General features: G+C 38.9%; 6 protein-coding genes across 15 annotated transcripts in view; 4 read left to right on the top strand and 2 right to left on the bottom strand.

The window, feature by feature from the left end:
- Window positions 1-4,003: 4,003 nt before the first annotated feature.
- Window positions 4,004-4,880, top strand: LOC108052031. The gene is made up of 3 exons (XM_017134348.1): window positions 4,004-4,230; window positions 4,288-4,425; window positions 4,511-4,880. Exons 1-3 carry the CDS (start codon window positions 4,136-4,138, stop codon window positions 4,734-4,736), a joined length of 459 nt encoding a protein of 152 aa, XP_016989837.1. The 5' UTR covers window positions 4,004-4,135; the 3' UTR covers window positions 4,737-4,880.
- An 805-nt stretch (window positions 4,881-5,685) lies between these two features.
- LOC108052049 (G-protein coupled receptor 52) lies at window positions 5,686-19,925 on the top strand. The gene is made up of 4 exons (XM_017134368.2): window positions 5,686-6,520; window positions 15,355-16,676; window positions 17,201-17,459; window positions 17,890-19,925. The coding sequence occupies exons 2-4, from the start codon at window positions 16,544-16,546 to the stop codon at window positions 18,464-18,466; spliced, it is 969 nt and encodes a 322-aa protein (XP_016989857.1). The 5' UTR covers window positions 5,686-6,520; window positions 15,355-16,543; the 3' UTR covers window positions 18,467-19,925.
- A 149-nt stretch (window positions 19,926-20,074) lies between these two features.
- Window positions 20,075-20,904, top strand: LOC108052055 (probable RNA methyltransferase CG11342). The gene has a single exon (XM_017134376.2). The coding sequence runs from the start codon at window positions 20,139-20,141 to the stop codon at window positions 20,853-20,855; it is 717 nt and encodes a 238-aa protein (XP_016989865.2). The 5' UTR covers window positions 20,075-20,138; the 3' UTR covers window positions 20,856-20,904.
- LOC108052054 (alpha-tocopherol transfer protein) lies at window positions 20,881-22,184 on the bottom strand. Its single transcript, XM_017134374.2, has 2 exons — window positions 21,724-22,184; window positions 20,881-21,667 (listed from the first exon to the last, which is right to left on the bottom strand). The coding sequence occupies exons 1-2, from the start codon at window positions 22,026-22,028 to the stop codon at window positions 21,037-21,039; spliced, it is 936 nt and encodes a 311-aa protein (XP_016989863.1). The 5' UTR covers window positions 22,029-22,184; the 3' UTR covers window positions 20,881-21,036.
- Window positions 22,185-22,260: 76 nt separating this feature from the next.
- Window positions 22,261-22,944, bottom strand: LOC108052056 (probable 28S ribosomal protein S6, mitochondrial). The gene is made up of 2 exons (XM_017134377.1): window positions 22,774-22,944; window positions 22,261-22,706 (listed from the first exon to the last, which is right to left on the bottom strand). Exons 1-2 carry the CDS (start codon window positions 22,816-22,818, stop codon window positions 22,308-22,310), a joined length of 444 nt encoding a protein of 147 aa, XP_016989866.1. The 5' UTR covers window positions 22,819-22,944; the 3' UTR covers window positions 22,261-22,307.
- A 530-nt stretch (window positions 22,945-23,474) lies between these two features.
- The window catches only part of LOC108052028 (formin-binding protein 1-like), a 33,430-nt gene continuing 31,939 nt past the window's right edge, over window positions 23,475-24,965 (top strand). For all 10 annotated transcript variants that reach the window (XM_044458283.1, XM_044458284.1, XM_044458287.1 and 7 more), the window contains exons 1-2: window positions 23,475-23,671; window positions 24,400-24,497. In XM_044458283.1, the coding sequence (XP_044314218.1) occupies window positions 23,659-23,671; window positions 24,400-24,497 (111 nt within the window). In that variant the 5' untranslated portion in view covers window positions 23,475-23,658. The remainder of the gene's footprint in view (window positions 23,672-24,399; window positions 24,498-24,965) is intronic.

Genomic DNA, 24,965 nt, shown 5'->3' on the forward strand with positions numbered 1-24,965 from the left:
TAATTTGAATTTTGTTTTAGAAGATTGGTAATTTGTTGTGTTAGTGTTTTAAAATATAAATATTTCATCAAGATTTAGAAATTTAAAAAAAAAACAGATTAAATGGATAAATATTGTGCCAACTTTATATATCTCAAAAAATGTATACTTAAAATTTATATGTATTACGATCAGTTTCAAAAAAAAGTGTATATTTCGTATATTCTATTTAATACACATTATTAGCGTAACAATAATGAATTAAAGTCGTATATATTTTCAATATGAACTTGGAATAGCCTTAAATAAATATTTTTTTTTTAAGTCGATTAAGTGATCTTCTCTGTCAGACCATTCGAAGCCCATGTTCGGTGCACATTCGCTGGTTCGTTCAAACGAAATTGGACCGATGGAACAGAAGTTGGCTCCTTTGTTCGATGCAACAGAGGATCGGGATGAGTTCCCCAGGCGGAACTACTAGAGGAGGTGGTGGGCGGTGGGTGGTGGGAGGTACAGTGGGCAGGTATGCCCTCGGCTGGTCGTTGGCTGGTTTTTGAGTACGTTACAGCTGTTTTGTTTATATGGGAACTCCGCGCCCCCGCTTCATCGCCTCGTCCAAACTATTTGGAGTTTGCGGTTTATGCTTTTTATGGTCCGACGTTGTTGTTCTTGCAGCCACCGCTGCTTTTGTTGCTTCTTCTCCGGTCGGTGGCAAGTTGTTAAGTTAAATATTTACCCGCCGCTGCCGGGCAGCCAGTTTAGTGCACGGCTCGCTGATCTTTCACATGGAGAATCCGAGAGCGGAGAACCCGTTTGCAGCCCTTCTATCCATATCGGGTGCTGGATCTGTCGTTGTCATCATAAGAGTGCTACTGTCAACCACACTCAACCAAAATACGATTCGGTCTACATCTATCTCAAGAGACATGGCTTAAACGCTGTAAAGTTCACGCCAGGTAAATCTTGATTTTAAGTAGAATTATCAGAAAAATTTAATTTTAGTGGCCGACACTTTCATTTTTCATTTCACTTTTTAATAGAAACAAATTTTAATTGCAATCACATTTTTAATATTAATATTTATACACCATAACAATTTTATTAATATATTATATTAACTTAAGAAACCATTTTTTGGTACTTACTTTCATTATACCCTTGCAGAGGGTATTATAATTTCAGTCAAAAGTTTGCAACGCAGTGAAGGAGACATTTCCGACCCTATAAAGTATATATATTCTTGATCAGCATCACCAGAAGAGTCGATCTAGCCATGTCCGTCTGTCCGTCCGTCTGTCCGTCTGTCCGTCTGTCCGTCCGTCCGTTTCTACGCAAACTAGTCCCTCAGTTTTAAAGCTATCTGCTCGAAACTTTCCAAAAAGTTGTCTTTCTATTGCAGGTAGTATATAAGTCGGAACGAGCCGGATCGGGCCACTATATCATATAGCTGCCATATAACTGAACGATCGGAAATGCCATAACTTTGATGTTTTTAAAGTTAGGAAGTTGGGTTTTATTTTTGGCAAATCAGTCTGAACTACCAAATTTCATAAGGATCGGCTGACTATATCCTATAGCCGCAATATAACTGATTGATCGGAAATGCCATAACTTTGGTGTTTGTAAAGTTAGGAAGTTGGGATTATCTATGGGTTTTATTTTTGGCCAATCAATCCGACCTGCCAAATTTCATAAGGATCGGCCGACTATATCCTATAGCTGCCATATAACTGAACGATATAAACTGAACTGAAATGACATAACTTTGGTGTTTTTAAAGTTAGGAATTTGGGATTTTTTATGAGTATTAAGAATGCATCATATGAATAACCGATCCGGTTTTGGAGAATATAATTTACAGAATATTCTGCAAGGGTATATCAACTTCGGCTCCGTCCGAAGTTAGCTTTCTTTCTTGTTTTATACTTACTTATACTTACTTTTAATATCGTAACTTAGTAAAAACGAATTTTCAAAGAAAGATATTTTAGCAATTCCTAAAAGTCCCTACCTATAAAATAAAATTCTTTATTTAAAAAAACTATTATTTTAGAATAATTTCAAATGAACTTTTTGAATTCAATATGAATTGATTCTATTTGCCTAACTTTTTATTCAAAAACTGTCAAAAATATTATATATTTTTCCAAGTGCATTGCCATATACTATTAGCCATTGGCAATGGAAAAGCTGGCCACTGTCTAAACGCTGAGCTGAGCACATTGGACATGTCAAAAGGATTTGCGCCTGCGCGATGAAACATCCAGCGTTCTGCTTTCGGCATCCCATAAACTGGTTGCACATTCCCTGGACGGCAGAATGGTCATAAATCGAACAACGTGGCACAGCCATTGACAGTTCGCTTAGCTGCACAAAGGTACGGTCTTCTTTTATTATTATTATGTGTGTTTCTTGGGTTTCCTCTACGCCGGCTATCTCAATTTATTGGGCTATTAGTAGCCACTTGAGTGGGGACTTTGGGGAACACCCACGCCGCGTTCCCAAATCGAATTCGAATAAAGCATAAAAGCTGATAACAAAGCCAGGTACCCCGCTCAGACAATTAACTGATAACAATTCATTAGCATTTAGTGTGGGTTGCCCGTCGTCAAGCCGTCATCGACATTATCGCGACCATTTTCATCAGTTGCAGCAGATCGTCATTTGAGTCTTTTCATGGAGTGTTTGGGTAATTTGAAAGCCGTTTCACGAGCTACAACATGCAGCCAAAATGTGTCTTCTTTAAAGGTAAATGTGGGAGGTAGCGTGAAATTGATTTCGTTATAGACCATCTAGTTTAATGAAGAGTATAAGAAAAAACTGTTGATTTTTAGATAAATACTAGTTAGGAAAATCTTTTTATAGATCGGAAATATACCATTAAAAAGGTGAAAACTATAAAGATTTTTTCTTAAAGAGTTATTTGTTACCAAAAAACAAGCCTATCTAGTTTATAAAGGTAAGCTATTAATTGTGATGATAAAAGAAGACACAAGAATTTATAGCCATATATAAAATAATAGCAATAAATTAAGAACAGCCATAAAATTGTTAGCAAATATTAATCTAGTGGCTATAAACAAAACTTTAACTTGCTCTAAATTTGTATAATTTAATTCCAAATAAAATTTAGTCATTTTGATGTTATCGGTGTGTCAGCACATTTGTTTGATTCTTGGCTGTTAAATCGTAACTTTTCGCGTGCCTTGTCAGGCATTATCCATGCTTCGCATCTGGGTTGGTTTGGGTTTTCTATTGGGGTTTGGATTCGAATATGGGGTGGGGTCGCTTGACCAGCAATCGTACGATCGTGCCTCAATTTGGGGCAATGTGCAGTGTCACTTGATGGGGGAAATCCGAAGACAAAGGGGAAAATGCGAGGAATTCAAACTGCGACCAAGAGACATGGCCATAAATCCGAAACGAATGTGTCAAGCGCCAGGCAAATTTTCCAACAAATTCCCTGAAATGTTCTTTTGACACTGTCAGCATTCCCCAACCCCATAATTTATATGATCACGCTTTTCCGAGACGACTGTTGACGGAAGCGCACGAATTGCCATTGCAAATTGAAACTTCTAGACAAAAGCTAAAATCGCCAACTAGCAAACTTGAAATAGTCAAATGATGATCCGGCCGTGCAATCGATCGTAGACTGTTCGACGATCGGCAACCTTGAGGCCTTATTAAGCCGTAACTTCCAGGTTGTTAAGGATAAGCAGCATTGATCATGCTTCGCATTAATAAGGGGATAATTTAGTTACTACTTATTACAAAATAGCTTCTTTTGTAAGCTTATTGCAAAAAAATCAATGAGCTTTCGAAACGAATTTGCATGATTATACATAAATTTATTTTAATCAAGTAATAATAAACCTTGTAGGAAAAAACTATAGCTATAGACATAGATTTTGTAAGCTATTCTCTGGAAACATAATAACATATAATAAATTGCGATTTATTAAAGAAAACTTACATTGAAAATATTTCCATTTTTCTAAACGGCTTTCCCTCAACACTCAAAGTTTACAAATCTATAGCAAACCAATTTAGAACTAGGGTCTAAAACAAATATTGACACACACACTATTTTTTTGGAATCAAAATTTTGTCCGGAATTCGGAAGGTAGCCAGCCATCAAACGACCAGGCCAATAATGCATCAATTTGCGTTCTGGAGGAGCGAGGTGAAGACGCACCAGCTCGATACGGTCTCGCCCATTTGGAAGGATTTGAATGCAACATTTTTGACGTGAGAGGGTGGATGTTGGATGGCCACCAGTATCATTAATTCCTGAATCTCCCACAGTGTCCTCAGCTGGAGTTGGCTCATCTACACCTTGTCCGCTCTGGTAATCCTCGTTTGTGCCTACTTTGCATATTGTGAACGTTGCCGCCGAACGGAGACAGTACGACGTCGTCGGGTGATTCAGCGAGCCCAGGAGCGGTACGAAAACTAGGCTATATCTTCATCAAGTTGTACATTTTTTTTAAAGCAATATCTATAACAATTTACATCCTTAATCCATCAGGCCACCCCAAAAACGTCGACCGAATGCGGCGTACAGGGATCACCAGATCTACCGCCATATTATCCTGAGCGTCGCCAAGTACATGAAGAATCCGGAGGGCATCCGTCCATTTATAGAAAACATGGACCAGCTATATCCTCTGCAACATACGTTGGCTGATCAGCAGCAAGTGGCTGAGCTCTCTCTGAACGTCAACGATGCGGAGCCAAGTACTGGAGAGGATTAATTACTAAAGTCAAGGTCGGCCAATACATGCCAGCTAAAGGCTACGTTTCTATCAAATTTAATAAGCAACCATTTCGGTATTAAATTTAATAAATATGTTTAAAACAGATGGGAAAGTAAATATATACAAGTAAATATCAATTAATTAACGTAGTTTCACTTTTAAGTGTATTTAGATAAGTCATAAAACAAGATGCTCGGTTAAAAACTTAAAATTTACTTTAAAACTTTTTGAATTATGTGTGTGTATCATTAGAAAACATTCTTATTTTTTGTTTAGCTTTATCGTATTAAGTTTTAAATAATCCTTTTTCCGAAGGTTTTCTACTTCATTCTTAACTTAAATACCTAATTTGCTCCGATGATCAGAAATCAAAAATCATTCTTTTAAATGTATTAACCAAGTCTTAAGAGTTTCAACTATAAACTAGTAATTGTAGAATTAAATTTAAAATTTACGAATTTTTTCGAAAAATTATAATGTTAAAACAAATTGCCAAGCTTCAATTAAAGCAAGTAAATAAATTAATAAATTTAACCACAAATGTTGGTGCATGCGCAGTGGGCGAATTCTTGTTGGCGGTGCCTAAAAATATGCAGTGCTATTTTTACCTGCCACAAATATAAACAATCCGCCATGTGCGCCGCCGAGCTTTCAGCTGGCCAAAGCTTTCGCTCTCGCTCTTCCTGTTGCTGCTTTCCAGCTAAAATGTGCCCACTCTTTCTCTCTCTCTCTTTCTCTGTTGGCCGAGTTTTCTCAGCGGCTGAGAAAAGCGATGGGAAAGCGGAAAAACAGTTGCCAGTTAGACAGTGAGCGCGTCGCACCTACGCACGCATCGAAAAGATTCAGCGGCAGCAGCAGCAGCGCGTTCAGTGGTTGTTGTTGTTGGAAACGGTGGAAACACACTCACACATACACACACAGACAGACACAACACCAACACAGTCAGCCAAACACACACACACGGCCAGCAAACACAATTTTCAGCTGGCCAAAAAAAACGAAAAGTTTGTTCATCCTTAATCTTTTTGTTTTGTCCCACAATCATAAATGGAAAAATTACAAATTCAAAGCCCAGAGTGTATTCAATTAAATTGTGCAAATTACAACCTAGAGGATAATTGAAAAATCAAGGCACACACCTGCGCACATGTCTGTGAGAGTGTCCTGCTTGTATATGCGTATCTGTGTAAGGGCACCTGCGGCTGTATGTGTGTTGAAGGCTAAGCAGAATCAGCAGCCACGGAAAAGCCAACAAGTAAAATAAAAATTGCATGTGCCCCAAAAATCGGAAAATTGGAAATGGAATATTGCTCGACCACAAATGAAAAATACAACAGTGCAAAAAGTGACAACGTTTAAAAGATATTTTACACGCCAGAAAATCAAAATATTTCATGGCAGCAAAGCCATAAATCCTACCCCCTCAAAATTATCTTATCTGAAAAGAAATCCATTTAATTTAACACCACCAAATGCATGCATTAAAATATTATTTGATTGATTTATTAGTGAATAAAGGCTGCTTAACGTTTCTTTGAGGGGCGGCCGACTTTGGTTAGATAAATATGTCTTAAGCCCACAATTATCTAGATATTTTACAGTTCTTGCCTGTTGCAGCCAAAGAGTTAGCAAACAAAGTGATAAAGACAAAGTGTTCAAGACAAAATGTAATAAATATTATTAAATATACAAAAACGGAATAAATTACTTAATAATTAAACGCTAAACTGGAATTCGGAGCAATGTCAAGGCACAGGTCTCAACAGGATGTCCCGTCTAAGGTGAGTAGCTTGGGTTCGGAGCATCAAGTCGAGCTTTGCTCCAGACGCATCCTACCTCAACACAAGAAAGATATATCAGCAGAACCAGGGAATTCGAGCGAAAGAGCGAAGCAAAACATAAACAACCCCGAAAAGAGCGAAACACTAGAAGTAATGGTTTAGAGGAAAGTGCTGGGAAACACTGGAATAAATTAGATTGGCAGAATATATATTTGGGACTAGCAGGTGTGTTTCAAAAGAATTCAAAGTCTAGAAACGTTTAACATTCTAAAAGCATACAAACTCTAAAAGAAAATTGGTTTCACATTTGAAAATAGAAATAGACAGTTTTAATTTTAAATCTCTAAAAGTTATAATTGTTCTGATTGTATTTAATAATTATTCTATTCTGCAAGTCCGTAAAAAGTTTTTTTTTAAGAAAATGTTCGAGGCTCTAATAAATATTTAGAGAACGTCAAATATTTGATTTATTTTATTAGTGAGTAATTTTTAAATGTCAAAATGTTAAAGGCCAAAAATAATTGTTCTAATGTGATTCCTTATACTTTTAATAGTTTTAAACCCCTTGTGTTAGATTATAGACAGCATTTATTGGTTACAAAAAAAATTATTGTTCTAAAGATTTCGAAAAAAAATTATTTTCAATCATTAAAATTTCAATAAATACTTTTTCTTCTAGATATATATTTCTTATCAATTAGTCAATATTATTTCTTTACGTGCACTCTTCTCCTTTCTTCTCCAATCGGAAATGCTGTGCTGTTTTTCTCGTCTCCTTTATGTGCTGCCCTTCGGTGCTGATGTAGAGATACGAAAATAGGCAAAGTTGAGGAGAAAACCAACGAATTTCAGTTAAAAAGCTCAATGCAAAGAATGCCAGCATTCGTTGGGGATTAGCCAAAGCCAAAGACTTTGCGCAAATACTGAAAAGCTCGAGCTCAGCGCATCATTTTCCACGCAAATTTCGTTTGCGAAAATTTCAATTTATGTGTAGCATACAGGATTTGCAGGATATATGTAGCCTGCATCAGCCAAGATTATGTATCTGTAACTCGGTCACACGTTACACGCCTCGCCGTTCTTTTTTTGTTCGCCTTTATTGACTTTGTCGTTTTATAGGCAATTTGTCTTTTGGCTGCCGTCGATAACTTTTGCTGCGTCATAAAATTTCGCGCCAAACGAGAGCCCGTATCCTTATCCTTATCGGCGAGGACTCAGGCCTGGACTCTTTCGCTGCCAAGTTGTTTATTTAGTCGTAAATTTGCCTTCAAGGACGCGACAACACCGCACAATCCACACCGCCGCCACCCACCGCCCATTACCCTCTTACATGGCCATTTTATCGATCACACAATGGGAAATATCACACGTTGTCCCAAAGGGCTGCGAAATAGCCGGCCCAGTACAGTGGTCGGTACTTTTTTTTTTATTAATTTATTTCAGATAATTGCAGGGTAACTCAATCGTTATGGGGCTTATGAAAGTGGTAAATGTAGTGAAAGGTTTTTAGTCACCTAGGCGACAGTTCTTTCTAGTTTCAAAAAATATTCCATAAGAACAGCTTATCAATTCTAATGTTTTTGCTGATTTATAATATAGAGTCAATATTTTTTTTAATGTGGCTTAGCTTTGAAAATCTCAATAATAAAACGAAAAAAAAAATATTTTCTAGAAAAAAATGGTTGACATAAAAGTAAAATCTAAAAGTAAGAAAACATATAAGCCAAATATTTTATAAATAGGACATTTAACTTTGCGGATCCATGGTATTTCGATAAATTAATAAAAGCATTTCTACCAGCTGAATTGTAGGAAAGATTTTCAGGCACGTGTCCCATTATTCGGGGGAAAACTGTAACAAAAACCCGTTGAGTTGCGTTTCGTTGCTTGTCTTTAATTACGTGTGCTGCAATTGGCAGCTTCAAGGTCGTTGCCGTCTTTTGCATAATTAAGGGTCGGCCCAGCACTCTGCACCTCTTTTCTGGCTAACACATGCCCCAATCTCTCGCTCGTTTCCCCACTCCGAGTGGCTTTTGTTCTTTCTGCATAGTTTCTGAATAATGCAATTGACGCGGGCATGTGGGTGCTGACACAGTTGCCATTTTTCACACATGACCAACCGGCAACGAGCAACCAGAAACCAGGCAGCAGCAGCAGCAACAGCAGCTGGCAACGTGCAACGAGCAACATGCAACACACGCCGCATGTCCGGCACTTAAGTGCAATTTTCATTGCATACTTCAAGGCTGGCCGTAGTCTAATTTACATTCCAAATGACGCTCCCCTCGCTTTCTGCCTTGCATTTATGAGTCGTGACGTGTGATTGTCCGCCATCCTTTCTTTGTCGTTTTGTGTTTCGAGACACGTATTCAATTAGTCCGATAAAGGAAGCAAAATGCCGCAGCTGCTGCTGCCCACACATTTGCATACGAGAACGGGGGAAATTGGTAAGTGGGTTACTGGCAGTAAATGTTGAACAACTTAACCCTTGAACTAAAACGGGAGAAATAACAGGAAAGGAATTTCTGTATTTGAACTTTATCATACTCATTTCATTTCTCTATGATTTTTAAGAAATGTAAACATATTTATTATAATTTAAATAACATCAGTTTATGATAAATGTTTATAGGTGTAAAACTATCTTAACGAACTACAAAACATTCTTTTAAAACGATTATTTTGATGTCTCGCTAAACATTTAGTCAGTTTTCATAAATTCAATTTGAAGTAATTAATATCTGTTGTTCAACCAATCCATCGGAAAGAATTTTAGAATACATATTTCCAAATTTATATCTTTCTTGATTAATGGCCACAACGTGTCTGCATTTGGCAAGTGTCGCTTGAATTTTTTATGTGGCACCCACAAATGAAATTTTGGAAAGTAAGAGAGCGTCTGTTTTTTGGCGGCTTTAGGTTTGACAACAAATAGCAAAACATGAGGCAAACAAAAAAGCGTTGCTATATTTAAATGTCTGAAAATACCAACAACAATTGAAAGAGAGCATATATATCCAGATATTATTGTGTAGTGGTGACTAACAGATACTCTTTGGAGTGGTTTCTAAAACTATTTGGGCCTGATCTTAAATAAAACAATTTAGGTATTATTTGGAATATATTTCATATTTTCTTACTACTTCGCAGTTGCGTGACATTTTAAATATTTATTTTCATATACCCCATAAACTATCAAAATTTGTTTTTGGACACACACAAAAACAGCATTTAGCCAAATGAAACGAAAACATTTTAACCAAAACTGGCAAAGAAAAACAAAACAAGCGCTGGTCGATGGCCGGCCTAAATGGGCACACCCACTCAGCCTAAATTCTCCACCACTCCCTATTTTTCCGCTCTCAATTTTCCGCCCCTGCCTATTTTCCCAACCCCCGGCTTTTCCAAATTCCCGCATTTCCTTTCACCTCCTTTCACGCACACACAAATCGCAACTTTCTGTTTGTCCTGGCCATCGTCTAATTAGTTGTGGGCTGTGACCGCCTTGATTTATATATTTATGATGGGCGTGGCCCTGGGCTAGTGCCAACTAATTGCCGTCACCCTTCTGGCGTCCCCATAAAGACCCTCGAAGAGTGGCTTTTTCCCTCCGGATACAGATACAGATACAAACTCGCTCTCAGATACACACGTTAATAAGTGTGCATTTGGCAGCTGCTGCGAGCAAATTGGTTAAATGTCAAACCGTCCTCAGAGCCTCCGTCTCAATCCCGACCAGACTTGGCAGCTCTTTCAGCGTCAGTGTGCACATTCAGCCAATAAATTGCAAATGAAATACAAGTAACAAGGCGACGGATAAGCCTTGTGTGCACGGAGAGAAAATATGCGAGGCAGACTAAATTATTTCGATCTTTTTAATTTCCCAGGAATCTTTTGAAATTCACTGTAATTTATTACACTAAATATTGTAGGCTTATAAAAGAACTAATAAAAACCTATCTGTTAAATGGGTTTTTCAAAAAGGATAAGAGCTTAGCATTCCCTAATTCAGAAATGTTACCAATATCCTTAGGCATAATAACCAGTTATATTATTTTTACACTTTTGTTATAGAAATCACAAATTGATTCTTGTTTTTTATAAAATTTTATTTATAATAAAAAAAATCTAAAGCCAGAGATATTGTATCTTTTATAAAAACAAATCTTTACTTATTTTAGTTATACAAAATAAAATAAAAAAGTACCTTCGCTGCAACGTCTTCAATCTTATCTGAATATATAAATACAATATTATAAAAATATACTTAAAGTCTTTGAAGTGTCATGAAAAGTTTACCTTTTTTCCAGTCCAAATAAATGACTAGTTTTATATTTTGTCTCCGTGTACGTGCATCAAAACCGCACCGTCATGATCCCGCGTTCCTCCCCTCGTCCATTGGCTCAATTCATTTCCCTTCTGCTTATCAATCAGACAGCAAATAACAGCAACAAATAAACAAGTTGCTGCATTTAAGGCGGCAACAACAACCGCGGAGCGAACAGGAGCCATGGCGGGGATGACAAATTGATGCATTGCCGTATTGATTACCCGACTGGCTTTGCTATTGCCACTGCCACAATGGACGCCTTGGCTGAATGTCAAGTCGCAGCATTGAAACGAATTTCGTGTCGAGGGTTTTTTTTTTATTGATCGATTGTTCCACTACTTGATTGTATGAATGTGTGAGTCTATGTGTGTGTGTTTGTGGGTGTGTACGGGTAGAGCCGGTATCAGGAGCCAATACAATTGTCCTTAGCGCCGAGTGCCGCAAGTCTTATTTATTACGCATACGTCACGTTGGCTGGGTGAATGCGAGGCGAAATGAAAAGGACAGCCCATGACTGTGACCTTGCCAATTGCAAACATCTGCAAGCCCTTGCATTTTGCAAATACACAAGCATTTCTGCAACATTTAAACTAACAAAAAACTTTGGACCAAGGGGAAATCAGAATTAGTGAGGCATTCGAGCAGTACGAAAAATCCGGAGGGGAATAAAACAATATAAAACTAAACACGCGCGCGTCGCCAAGTCGCTGTTTGCCCTTGGCCCCAGCCACGCCCCCTCTCTTATTGCCTTTATCAGCGCCCTCGCGACGCAAAATTGGCCCAAATAAAAGCATTGCGTATACGACATGTGGTACGGCATTTCACAATGCGGTTTATGGCCATAACAGCGGGTAGCACGTGAATTTAAGTTGGCCCAATCACGCACCCCCCGCCGACATTTATTTTGAGGACAGAAATATTCAGGGCATTTCATAGGGAAATTGGATTTTTTATGGCGTTCCTTGGCGAAATTACTGTTTTTGGCTGCTCATTATTATTATGCCAACAGCAAGTTTCCCACAGATTGCAAACTTTGTTGACACTTTTGGCTGAGTAGATCTATATTACTAGTTTTATTAATTTGGGAGAAAATATATATTTTATTTGTCTTAAGTCCAGTGGCGGATCCACGGGGGGGGAAATTAGGTAAATTTCCCCCCCCTTGGAACCGCAGAACCTGAAAATTTCACTTGTTTGCTAGAAATCACCGCGATTTCCAGTTTTCGTCCTTTTCAATTTCCCCCCAAGAATCGTCTCTGGATCCGCCACTGCTTAAGTCTTGGCTTAGCAATGGGTTGGCTGACCTTTTTACGTAAGCTTCGTAATAATTTATTAAGTCGTATTAGTATAGATTTTTGTTTTGGTATTCATTGGTTTTTTAGTTTTAGTTTAGACATTATATAAAAATATTTATATATGTCTTGGACATCACTTTTGCAGTGTTCTGCTCAATAAATTATCGAACTTCCCTCATTTTTTTTATTGTGACGGAACTGTTGCATTTCGTAATAAAGTTCCCAGCTTTCTCACACTTTAATTGCAATTCGCTGCAGGCATTTTTGGGTGGACAAAAGTTTGTGCCCAAAAGTTTTGTTCGGTGAGCGAAGCAACAGGCTGCAGGACCACCAGCAAAGTCCTTAAGCCACTGAGTGACAGGAGCTGCCAAGTCTAGCCCTGCCACGCCCCCTTCTCCTTCTCAAGGACATGCATTTTCAAGCATATGCGACATTTGACATGCGTAAGCATAAATTATGCATCCGCCTCGCCAGATGCACTGAGCAAAACAGGTGGCCGAAGTAAACACGGTGAATAAAATAGCTGCTGGGGAAATGAAAATGAAAACGAGATATAAAAGCCAAGGTGAGGTCATGCTTATGTAAAGACGCAGCCACGTGGATGGCGACGATGACGATGACGTGGCGCCCATCGGCAGCAGCCTTGTCCGCCTGCCACCCACATTTGGGTCCACCCACATTTCGTCCTGGGGCTTCCTGCCAACAACTAACGTCATCAAACGGGTAGCCGTATCTTTCTTGGGCCTGCAGCTCGCCTTGGCCTTTGTTGCGGTATTTCGCAATTTGTTTTAAACACGTAGCCATCCGAAAGTTTATTTATAGCGCCCGAAAGGAAAGCTTTTCTCCATCCTGCGCCTTTTGCACCACCTGCTTGGCATTTGGATATGGTTTTATGACAGTGTCACATTCGATGGTTTTCCGCTTCTGTTTGTGTTTCGTTTGGGGCTCAAAGTTTTTTGTGTGTTCTCTGAGGCGACATAAACACGCATGGGATACATATTTTATGGAGCCGAACGCTGAAAAACCTACGTAGCAATAAATGAAAACAGGCCAACAGAAGGACGGGCGCAAGCATACAGTGCGTTTCGGGGATGTAGGGCAGTTACATATTTGACATGCTTTCAAAGTTCAAGCAACGTTAAGATGAAGCGAATTTGTTTACTACATTTAGACATGATATATAATACAACAAAATTGTTGTACTAGGTTTTGTTTAATTTTATATAGATAATAAAATAATTTATAATTTACTAGAAAACCTACATTAATAAAGAACATTTATTATACCAAAGAATGATTTTAGAATAAGCTCTACAGTTGTTTATGTGCCCCTTTAAAATATATATTGATGATAAATCTATTACGAATTAGATTTTGAAATAAATTAGATTTTATTAGAGTAGCGTGTGCAATAAAATTTATATTGTACTTTATTTTCTAACAACCAATTATAAATCTGACCTAGTTTTACATTTATTGCTTTTACGATTTTCTAAGTTTTTATTTATGTACGTTTGGTCAGGCATTCATCACAAGCTTTAATGGTCAGTTTTGTGGGTCACTCTTATTCTCTATTGAAATCGGAGCTCCATTTTCCGCAGCCCAGTTTCCAGCATTCATTCCGTATCTCTGTGAATTTAAGTGGGTAAAAAATGTACCTCCTCGCAGGACGAAAGCAGGGCACATATTATTTTTAATTTCGCCACACACTTAATGAGCTGCGCCGCATTTGCATTCCCAGTGGCAATCAAAATCTCATCAGCTTGTTAGCGTTATGCTCGCAGAACAATGACCATATTTACATAATTAATCACCGGGCCGCGCTTATTGATTATCCTTCCAAGAAAAGGAGCAGAGGGTTCACTGAACCCATTTCTCTTCGCTTTCCGGTTTCCGGTCTCCGGTTTTCATGGGGGGTTTACTCATTATGCGGACGGTTCCCCTTAAGTTGGCAGCAATAACAGTTATTTCAGCTTAATTGCAGCGGGAATGGGCCGAATTGTTCGTAGGCCGAGAAGTCATTTGCACAAATGACGTTTGCCAACTGCAGGGACTTACGTAATGATTGACAATCAGGTGGAATGGTGTTGAAATGAGTTTTGCTCAGTGGTTCAGTGGTCTAATGCAATTCATTGATATTTATCACCTGGCCAGCGACTGACTGTCGAACCCGAAGCGTTACCCCGTTATTGTTAATTAAATTACCAAGTTGAGCAAAGGAGAAGAAGGGGATGCGGGGTGTAAATGACAAACTTGTTACCTCACTCAACGACATCCCCTAATGTCAAACGCCCCCCTCATTTCATCATCCCCCTTTGACACATGGAGCACCCCCGCTGATGTCTAATGGCATTTGATAATGGTGTTTGTGTTTGTGTTTGTGTCTGCGTGGAAAATGGCACGATGACGTAGTGAATGCCAATGATGGAGGCTGCGATGGAAAATCAGAGGTGTCAGTTGAAAATTATATAAAAATATTAAGCAGGATAATACAAATTAAAAATATACACTTGGAGTTAATTAAATATATGTAATTTAAATTATATTTACTCGGGCAGTAAAAGTAAAAATTGAAAAAAATATATATTTATATGAGACAATAAGTTTATATAAAATAATTTGGGGCACCTCTTTGAAGGCCATCAAAAACTTAAAAAATATATAACTTTTAAATGGATTATGAAGTTGAAATAACCATTTTGTTTAACCTTTAGAAACGTTGGTAAAAACAAACCTTGGCAGAAAATAGCCAAGTTGTCGGAACTCGAAAGGGGTCCGTTAAAAATAGAAAGATTGAGTGGGCGTGATCGATGACGGTGGTCCACAAACGGAGACCAAAGCGGGAACCCCTCGAGATTTTTAACAGTTCCAGGCCCTCGAGAGATGGGCCCAGTTTGAGCAGCCGGCCAGTGACAGCTATGGCTCTCAAACTGTGTCAAGTGGCACTGCAAAGTGGGTCATTGCAGGCGGGAAAAGTGGGTGGCCGTGGTTTGGTGGGTGGTGGGTGGTGTGAGGTGGGGGGTGGCTCTGAAATAGCAGGCAAGTGACGGGCCCAGGATAAGCACGCTTATGTAAAGCGTTTGTGCAGCTAAAAGGCTTTTTCCGCCTGCCGTATGTGGGATAATTTATTGATTGGCTCAAGATGGCAGATTCTGTTAACTATTTATGAGGCACCAAAGCCATTTAATTGGTTCGCTTTATCCTTGCAGATGCGCACAATTAGCTTAAACTGACAGCAGGATGTGGATAGCAGCAGCAGCAGCAACAACAACAACAGCCAGAATTTACAAGCAAAAGGATAATCACAATCACCATGCAGCGAAATTAAACACCAAAAGCCGATAACTAACAACCGAACTATTATCGAACTATTTTAAAACAACTTAAATGTAGCACAACAGAAGCCTTACAAAACAAGAAAACAACATTTGTGCTGTGCTTTAATTATAGTCAACAAAAAAATACAACTACCACGAAAAGAACCCCGAAAACCGCGTAATTATTACACATTAAATAATAATATAAATAATCATTATTCTTCCACTTGCGAGTTTGAAATGTGTACATTTTTAAATCGATATTTAAACTAGTAGCGAATTATTAATACCAAATGATATATATAAACGAATAACTGTTTAACGTTCATTAAAACTTAGCAAAGAGCGTTGTGAATTTAACAAAGAAAACAAATTAATTAAACGGTTAACGATCCTCTAAATTGTACGCAATTAGTAGTTTTTAAACGTAAGATTTTAATCCAAAGGACATTTTTAAACGAGCTTCAAACACACACGAAAAATATAACACACCTACACACACACACACAACCGGGCAGAAACTTATCCTTAACCTTAACCACGACGGCAGGATTGTAAGGGTAACAATCAAATGCTTGGCTCAGCGCCAGAAATACAGCCCAAAAAGTAGGCAGTAGAAATTTATACAAATTTGGCGCCAGCGGTGAAAAAAGGACGAAAAAAGAAGGCAGAAAAGCAGCGCCAAGGACTCCGACGACCTTCGCGTGTGCAAGCGTCGTTGCACAATAAAGGACGCCACTAACACTCTCACCCAGACAAACACACACACATACACACTTAACAACTCACCTAGACACATAGAAAACACACACACACACAGATAAACACACCCAAACCACAGGACAATTGCATGGGCGGCCGCCATGACCGGAAGTGAAGTACGGTCACGTCCACGTCCACTGGCCTTTGCATAACAATCAGCCCGCCAAGGAGCCGCCAAGAAGGTGGGTGGTGAAAGCGGGGAGAAAGCCAGCGAAAGCAGGTGAAATAGCAGCAGAAGGAGGAGCAGGCAGAGGAGAGCAAAAGGACTAAGAACAACGAGCACAGGAGCGCCACTTTCACCCGCCAGCGGCCCGTAAAAATGCAGGAAATGAGCTACCTGCAGGATAATTCCAAGGTGGAGGCCCTCACCAAGGCGGTGCTCATATCCATACTGGGCGTGGCCATCGTCCTGTCCAACCTCCTCATCATCGCCACCTATGCCAACTTCAAGGGTACGTTGTACAAATATCAAACGATTAATGCTTTCCACAGGAACATCTCGAACGTGGTTAGGTTTGGTCTAAGGAACAATATTTCCCTAACACAAATATGTTTTAAACTTAATTTATAGTTTTTTTTATTCTGACTTTGAAAACCAAATATTTACATTAAAAATGCATCCGTATTTGAATGAAAGGAGAGAAAAGAATGAATTCAAAAAGCATCTACCCTAAATTAAATGTCATGTGTTTTTGTCAAAAAAATGTTTTTGCTTCCAATTATTGTTTATTACGGTCACTTTAAAAATTAATGATTCGTAGACCCTGCAATGATATGTAACCCAGATGTTATTCGTAAAAAAGTTTTCTTTTTATTCTATTGGATAAATTAAAAAAGCATTAGGCTAGTGAATGTCGTAAATATAGACTCGCCCACAATTCAACTGAATGTATAATTTTAAAATTATTGTTTGCATTTGGTTTTAGTTTGATTACACTTTTTACTTCCTTGTCTAATAATAAGTAATGAACCACAGGTCCCACAGAGGTGATCAACTACTACCTGTTGTCCTTGGCCATTGCCGATCTGCTCTGCGGACTGCTGGTGGTGCCCTTCTCCGTGTATCCCGCCTTGACCGGGGAATGGATGTACGGCGACATCGTGTGCCGATTCACGGGCTACCTGGAGGTCACTCTGTGGGCGGTATCCGTCTACACGTTCATGTGGATATCAGTGGATCGCTATCTGGCCGTTCGCAAGCCACTGCGATACGAAACGGTTCAGACGAAGACGAGGTAAGAGGGGGATCTATAGATAGTTAAAAAAGTTAACTGAAATTATACTATATTGGTTAAAAATAACATTTAATAATAGTCAAAACAAATAGTAGCAATTATAAATATAATTAAAATTATAATCCATTAGATTTCTTATTTATACCCTTTGATTTGATTCTCTAATTAAATTTTGTCATATTAACATATAACATTAACATTAACATTTCATGTTAGTTATTATACCCTTGCAAAGGGTAATACAATACAGGCAAGGTACAGTTTGAAGGGCACTTTAAATTAGTCTTAAATTAGTCTTAACTTAATTTATTTATATTTCATAATTATTTTATATGAACTAGGAACAAAACAATCGGATTTAATACTATGAAATTCTAAACTGTCCTTAAGCAAATCGGATTAATCTTTGATCTTATGATTTCCCCCACAGATGCCAGTGCTGGATGGTGTTCACCTGGATATCGGCGGCCCTGCTCTGCTGCCCACCGATTCTGGGCTACTCGATGCCCATCGAGAACAACATGACGCACATCTGCATGCTGGACTGGGGGAATATGGCAGCATATAGTGCCACTTTGGCGATTTTAGTCTTAGGTCCCAGCCTCATTTCAATCGTACACAACTACGGCTATATCTTTGTAATGATGCGTAAGATTAGGTCCGGCGAGCCGATACACGATAAAGAATATGCAACTGCTCTGGCTGAAAATTTATCGAACCCTAGTCATATGATGTCATTCGCATTAGTCTTTGCATTCTGGGTGTCCTGGCTGCCATGGATTCTGTTGCGTCTGTATGAGGTGGTCACGGGCGATGTTATCCAAAGTACTCTTATCAACTTCGCCGTCGTCTGGATCGGCATATTGAATTCGTTTTGGAAAATTCTAATCATGACCAGTATGTCGCCGCAATTCCGTATCGCTTTGAGAGTATTTTGCTTAACCATTTGTTGTAAGACTAAGGGCCGTTTGCAAGCAGAGCTAATCGGGTTGGACCCAGATGACTAGAGTTAGATTTAGATTTTCATTCTCCTCAAAAAATATAAAATAATAACCGCCATCCCCTCCCCCCGCCCTAACCCAATCCGACTATCCCTTTGAGAAGAACTACGAAGTCCCGCAAGTAAAAAAAATTGGTTGTAATTGCATTGAGCCATTTCCTTAACTCTCTCTATCTATATTTACACTTACTTGCCTGTTGCCATATAGTTGCATATTTACGGGCCGTTTGGCGCTACGCGACATGCCAATGAAAGCACCACCCACAAAGCCACTGAAAAACTCAAAAACGCAACCACTCAACCACCCAACCACCATACAGCAACCACACAGAGACACCAAAAACACAGACACGTTGAAAGACATATTCATATTTCTAGACCTAAGCTAAGCTAAGAGTTTTTAGCGTATCCAATTATGATTGATTAATTGATTGATTGATTGAATTGAATTGATTGACGATTATTATTGTGTATTTATGAGCTTACCACGTATATACTTGTACTTAACTCTAGCCATATACATATTGTAGCAGCGATTCTAATTCTAATTCGTAGACAAGAGACAATTCACTAGGCAAGAAAACATTTCCGTTTCCGGTTTACAATTCAAACAATTGCTACTACAAACAAATCGATTTGAATCATATGCTACTCAAGAAGCAAGATATTGCATATATTATAAACCTTTTTCAAAGTCCATATTAAGTAGCATTTAGAATTTTACAAAAAAATCGAGTAGAGTTTATTAAACAATTTGCCAAACTTGACGACGGGCCGGAAATTAAGAATTCAAAATTCAGAACATTCAATCTTCGCACGCTTTGCGAATGCGCTTTAGAAACGGAAAACCCAGGCCCACTAAACGATATAAAACTCAACCCAGCAAAAATGTTAAAATACGAAAGCGAAAAAAAAACATTTCCAGTAGTTCTTAGCGATAAATAAATAAAAAGTGAAAATGAAAATTAAAGGATAGGCTAGTGTCAAGTTTCGATCGTTGTTAAAATCGGCAGACGCAGATGCATGTATTTTCCTTTTGGCCGCCCCTGAACGCTTCGATTTGGTGGGGTTCCCAATTTCGCCTAGTTCCCTTAGTGGGTCAAATTCAGTTTCCCAGGCTCCGCCAGTGAAGCGTCCAGGGTCCCAAGTCGAGTGTTTGCTGTTGAATATTGTCGATCTCTGCTGTTTTCGATGATATCTCAGCTGCAAACATGTCAAAATGCGAAAATAATGAACGAAATTCGATTTAGGAAACGAAACATTGTGTATATTTTGTTGTTGTACATTTCATTGACGATCTTTTGTACATTTAGTTATAGTTCAAAACTAATTAACACACCAAAAGCAAGTGTTATCGATTTTTAAGTGTAAGGAAATTGTTAGAGCCGTATAAGCAGATAGAAAAGGCGTTTCGACAAATATAAACAATGAACGCAGTAAATAAATGCAAAAATGATGAAAGCAAAGTTATTGTGTTTGACATACAGTTTGAATTTGGCGGTTATAGTTGCTTCGGTTTTCAACACTGGCATCCATTTAGTTTCTCCTAGCAGGGTGTGAACAGAAGCGGTGTATCCACCAATCAAATCTCATAAAATATCGATAGTAACGTAGGTCTAACGGTCACACTTAAAAAATAACAACATAACGTGCTTATAAACAATATCTAAAATTAAATCATGGACATCAGAAACAACGATCCCGGCGCCGTTCAATATGGCAATTTCATGAACTACTACCAATTTAATTCAGCCTCGGAACGTGTAAAACTTTTACCGGATAAAGATATATGGTTACCTGCTTTAAATAATGATGTGTCCCCTGGAAATAGTCCTTATATTGTCCTGGATGTAGGCTGCAATTGCGGGGTGTTTACCCAGCTGCTTCATAAATATTTAAAGGAACTCCTCCAGAGACCTGTAAAAATCCTAGGAGTGGATATAGACAATCGTCTGATACAGCGTGCTTTGGAGGAGAATGAATCCCCCGAAGACGTAAGCTACACTTGCGTGGATGTCCTAGATGATGTTGCCTTTGAATCTGTAACAACTTATCTGGCTATCAATAACCGCCAAAAGTTCGATGCCATTTGCTGCTACTCAATTACCATGTGGATTCACCTCAATCATCATGATCAAGGCCTCCAATTGTTTCTGAAGAAGCTCTCCAATCTGGCTGAACTCCTGGTGGTAGAACCACAGCCCTGGAAATGTTATCAAACGGCAGAGAGGCGTCTGAAAAAAGCTGGAGAAACGTTTCCCCTTTTTCGGGAACTCAAGTGGCGATCCGATGTGGAGCTGCAAATACAAAACTACTTGGAAAATTCCCTGGACCGAAGGAAGCTATTCGAGTCCACGCCCACTAAATGGCAGCGAAAGATTTGCTTCTATAGATAATGATTCAAGCATGTAAAATTAAAGATAATGTATATATAGAAGACATCTATATTGCTTTGAGCTATTCCTGGAGGATAGGACTTTAAAGGTATACTCTCACCTGAGTAATGCCAAACAAAATGTTAATAACTCCTAGCAAATGATAACAAAACAACAATCTTTAAATACTACAAATTTCAAACTAATCCACGTTGAGCTTCCTGAATGAACCCTCGCTTCCGAAGAGTCCATCAAAATCGATGGGTTTGCCCTGTCGCAGGCTCTCATCAGTGCCATAGTTGGCATTATCCTTGAAAAACTCGCTGTAGTCATCCAACTTTTTCTCCCAATTAGCCACGATTTCCGGCACAGTTCCGTTCTCCCCGCCATATTCCACGGGAAGATATTTCAGCGGGATCTGCTCCGTTAGCAATTCCATTTTGTTGCCATGCACAAAGAGTCGAGACTGCATCTTCTTGGACATCATGGGCTTGAACATGTTGAATATCTGCTCGAAACCAGTGATGGTGTTGATGAAATGCTGTCCCTTTATTCGCAGTGGGAGAGCTTCCTCTGAAAAAACGGTGAACTTCTTGGCCATCGAGGGAGTCATCTGGAACAAGTGGGCCGCTGTGGCTCCCTGCATGTCCATGATGAAAACAATACCATTAATATTGGCATAGTCGTCCTCCAAGATGGCAATTTCCTGTAATGCCTGTGCCACTTGCATGCACTCCAGAATACTGTACTTCTCTACGGGAACCAATCCCATGCGCCAGATCCCGATGCGGGGTCCATTTTCATTCAGCGGAGTTGGCATATAGATTATAGCCCTAATAAATTTGATAAGTTATTAGATTTTCCTTGGTTTGTAAGACATATTTCTTACCCCGTTTGGTGGATCTCTCGGAACTTGCCGTCCGTAGTGCTGGTGACTCGAAAGAATTCCGGATACTTGGTTTTCAGTGTGTAGAACTTGTCCAACTTGGACTTGGCCCGCTCCAGACTGTACTTGCAGCCGCGCAGGAAGGCCACCAGATACTGGTCGTCGGTTCGAGGATTCAGATGTGGCTGCTGTTCGATCCAGGTCCTGAAAGCCAAAAGATCAGCCTCCAGTCGATCGGGATCCTCTTTTAGCTGCTCGATGGCCACTTTTTGCAGCTCTGGCGTGAGTGGTCGGATTTGCGGGGCCATTTCTTATGTTGTTCTCAGGAGGAAGTACTAGTGAACAGTTCAGCTTTTCTCAGGGCACTAGTTGCCCAATCTACGTTCTATTGATGGCGTTCGATTTTTACGGGGTCTTTATCTTTCTGATAAGCTCCGATTGGGGACCATAAACTAAACAAAGACAAACACTGTGCAAATTTCCGCGATAAGGGGGACATTTCATAAGAATACTTCAGTTAAAATAGCCAAAGATCGGGGATTCCAGTTATCGTTTTTAAATACATAATATGCGAGCTTTATTGGGGTCTACTTCTGGAAGGGATAGTAATCCAAACCGGAGTTGTAATTGTACTTCTTCTTTTGCTTTTTCTGGGCGGCCTCGATTATTTCGAGGACATCCTTGCGATAGGCGGGTGGCAGCATCTCCTCGTGAAGGGTGCAGGGTTCCTTCTCGGGCTCCTCCACCTTGAAGATATATCGTCGGACTATGTCTATATCCCGGCCGAATTCCTCTTTCAAGTCGGCGATCCTCGTGGGCGCCGTATCGAAGGCAATGGTGAAGTGCGTTCCCTCGCGATGCACCACTCCGTGTTCGCTGACTTTGTAGGGCAGGGCACGGGTTCCCAGGTTCTCCAGCTTCCTGATAATGCCTCCTTTATCCAGAATGGACTCTGCCGTGCGCTTTATCACGGAAATTAGTTCGGGCTGTCGGGGAATACAGATTCTTGTTTACTTTTATGTAACTGCCGGTGGAAATGCATGTGCTACTCACGCGGGGCAATTGACGCAGCACCAGTGCTAACTCGTAAGAGGGCATTTTGGGTGGTGGATAGTGGCAGCAAATAAGTAATTTAATCTATTATTTAAAGCCTTTAATGTAGAGTTTTAATTCATTAAATAATTGCCCTGCCGAAAAACGTTGATGACCCGCCAGCTGATAGTGTTACAAAACGGCGTTTTAATAGCTATTGTCAGGAAAGGCAAAAATACACTAACGCTAGAGACTGTCGTTAATTTTAAAAATTAAAAATCACACACACTATTAGCGATGCTAACATCCCCACATCTATTCTTTCTCTTGTGTATTTTGTATTATTATAGAAGTGTTTTGAAGAAGGTTTTTGCAAAAAATGCAGCTCAAAGTTTCTTCGCACTATCGCAGTATCGCCAAGTATACAATCTCATTAATTCAACCTATTCTCACTACAGGTTATGAGTTGAACAATGAGCATTGGTCTTATTCCCAAGTATAGTTAAGAGAGGTTTATCTTGCTGATTTTAATGTTAAAGTATATTTAGTACATATCACTAAAATAATTATATCGTCTAGCTAAAATATTAAATTGTACAATACTTTCAAACAAACAACTGCCATCATTGATGTTGGCTAGTGTGAATAGGCTATAAATGTAATCGTGGTGATGCTATCGTACCTCGTCAAGCGAACGAAAAACGAAAACAATCACCATTCTGTGTTTTTTAGCTGCTCGGAGAGGACGCGATTTTTCAGTTTCCTCGGTCGGCGTTGTTCGGCGGCTTCTTATCGACAAATAGCAGAATAGTGGATGAAATAAATAACTCCGTATTTGCAGTGCAGAAAGCTGAATAAAAAGCAATTAAATTAAATTGTTTTTCGCACGCCAAAAAGGAGAAACAAATGCTTGCGTTGTGTGAGTGCGGGTGTACCGAGTGTGTGTGTGTAAATGTCGCCCGAATAACGAGGCATACTGAAGTGCATAAAACCCAAATTAAAGTTGCAATTGCACTTGCAGAAAATAAGTTAACAAACGAAGAGCTGTAAAAAACGGTGGCAGAAGAAAAAGTGCACTCGGCAATTGTATTTACATGTGTGGGCGAGTGTGTTGTGTGCGAAATTATGTAAATACAACAATAGTAGAATTCCAATTGTCCTCTCTTTTTGTTAATTATGAAATGCAGTTGCACTCTAGCTCTCTCCTTCTCTCGCTCTCACTCTCTTTGCGCATCGAAATACCAGTGCATAGAATTTTCTTATTTTCAACTCCCCAAAGTAAATAAGAGTTTAAACTGCCATTAGTTATAATTGTTGCTACCCTTTTTCTACCTGCCGTTGCAACTGACACGTCTGCATTGCCACTTTTTTTTTACATGCTTTCTTACCTGCCCAACCACCGAAAAAAATGAAATATATGACTCGAATTGCTCTCTTTCATAGAAAATTAAACATCGCGTCGCGCAACGCTGAAAAAAACGGAAAATGAAAACGAAAAAGCAACTATAAAATTAATTAACCTTTGCGGGATATAATAAAAACGAATAAAAGTTCTCATCTATTACTATTCTTCGCTTTCTCCCTCTTTCTCCATCGTCTGTGGATTACATTATCTTCTGTGGATTATTATTATAACAACAAAAACAGTGGCAAGCGGATCGAGCAGAAGTAGCAGCAACAACAAACTGGCAGAATCGGAAAACGCAACGCAAAACTCCAACATGAGTTGGGGCACAGAGCTATGGGTAAGTTCTGCTTTTCCTCGATTTTAGGGGACTATCTCTTCAGATATGTTGACATTTTTGGGATATTCAAAGAGAGGGGAATTGTAAGAAAATGTTTAATTTTTATTTCATAAAAAAACATGGTTTTTCTAATTGAAAACTTAAGAAAAGCGTTTTTTTACTTCTTATGAAAGCCTAAATATATCGATATTTTTTTACTTTATCAATAAAAGTACGTTTAAAAGAACAAAAATGTATAGATTGATTAGAAAATATTAAAATGAACTTTAACTATTCCTAAGATACAATTTCCAAAAAAGATAGTTTGCTAAATCCCAAAATAAATTTGTTTAAAATACCGAAACAATTCAAGTTCTGACAGAATAATCTATTAATAATTTTAAGCAGACAAAACGAAATATAATGTTTGGATAATACAAATTGTTGGTTTACCAAGCACTTTGCCAAACCAAATAATTTTTCTAATCT

Source organism: Drosophila rhopaloa, unplaced genomic scaffold (assembly GCF_018152115.1).
Source record: "Drosophila rhopaloa isolate 14029-0021.01 unplaced genomic scaffold, ASM1815211v1 contig_163, whole genome shotgun sequence".
In the NCBI taxonomy this organism is placed as follows: Eukaryota; Metazoa; Arthropoda; class Insecta; order Diptera; family Drosophilidae; genus Drosophila; species Drosophila rhopaloa.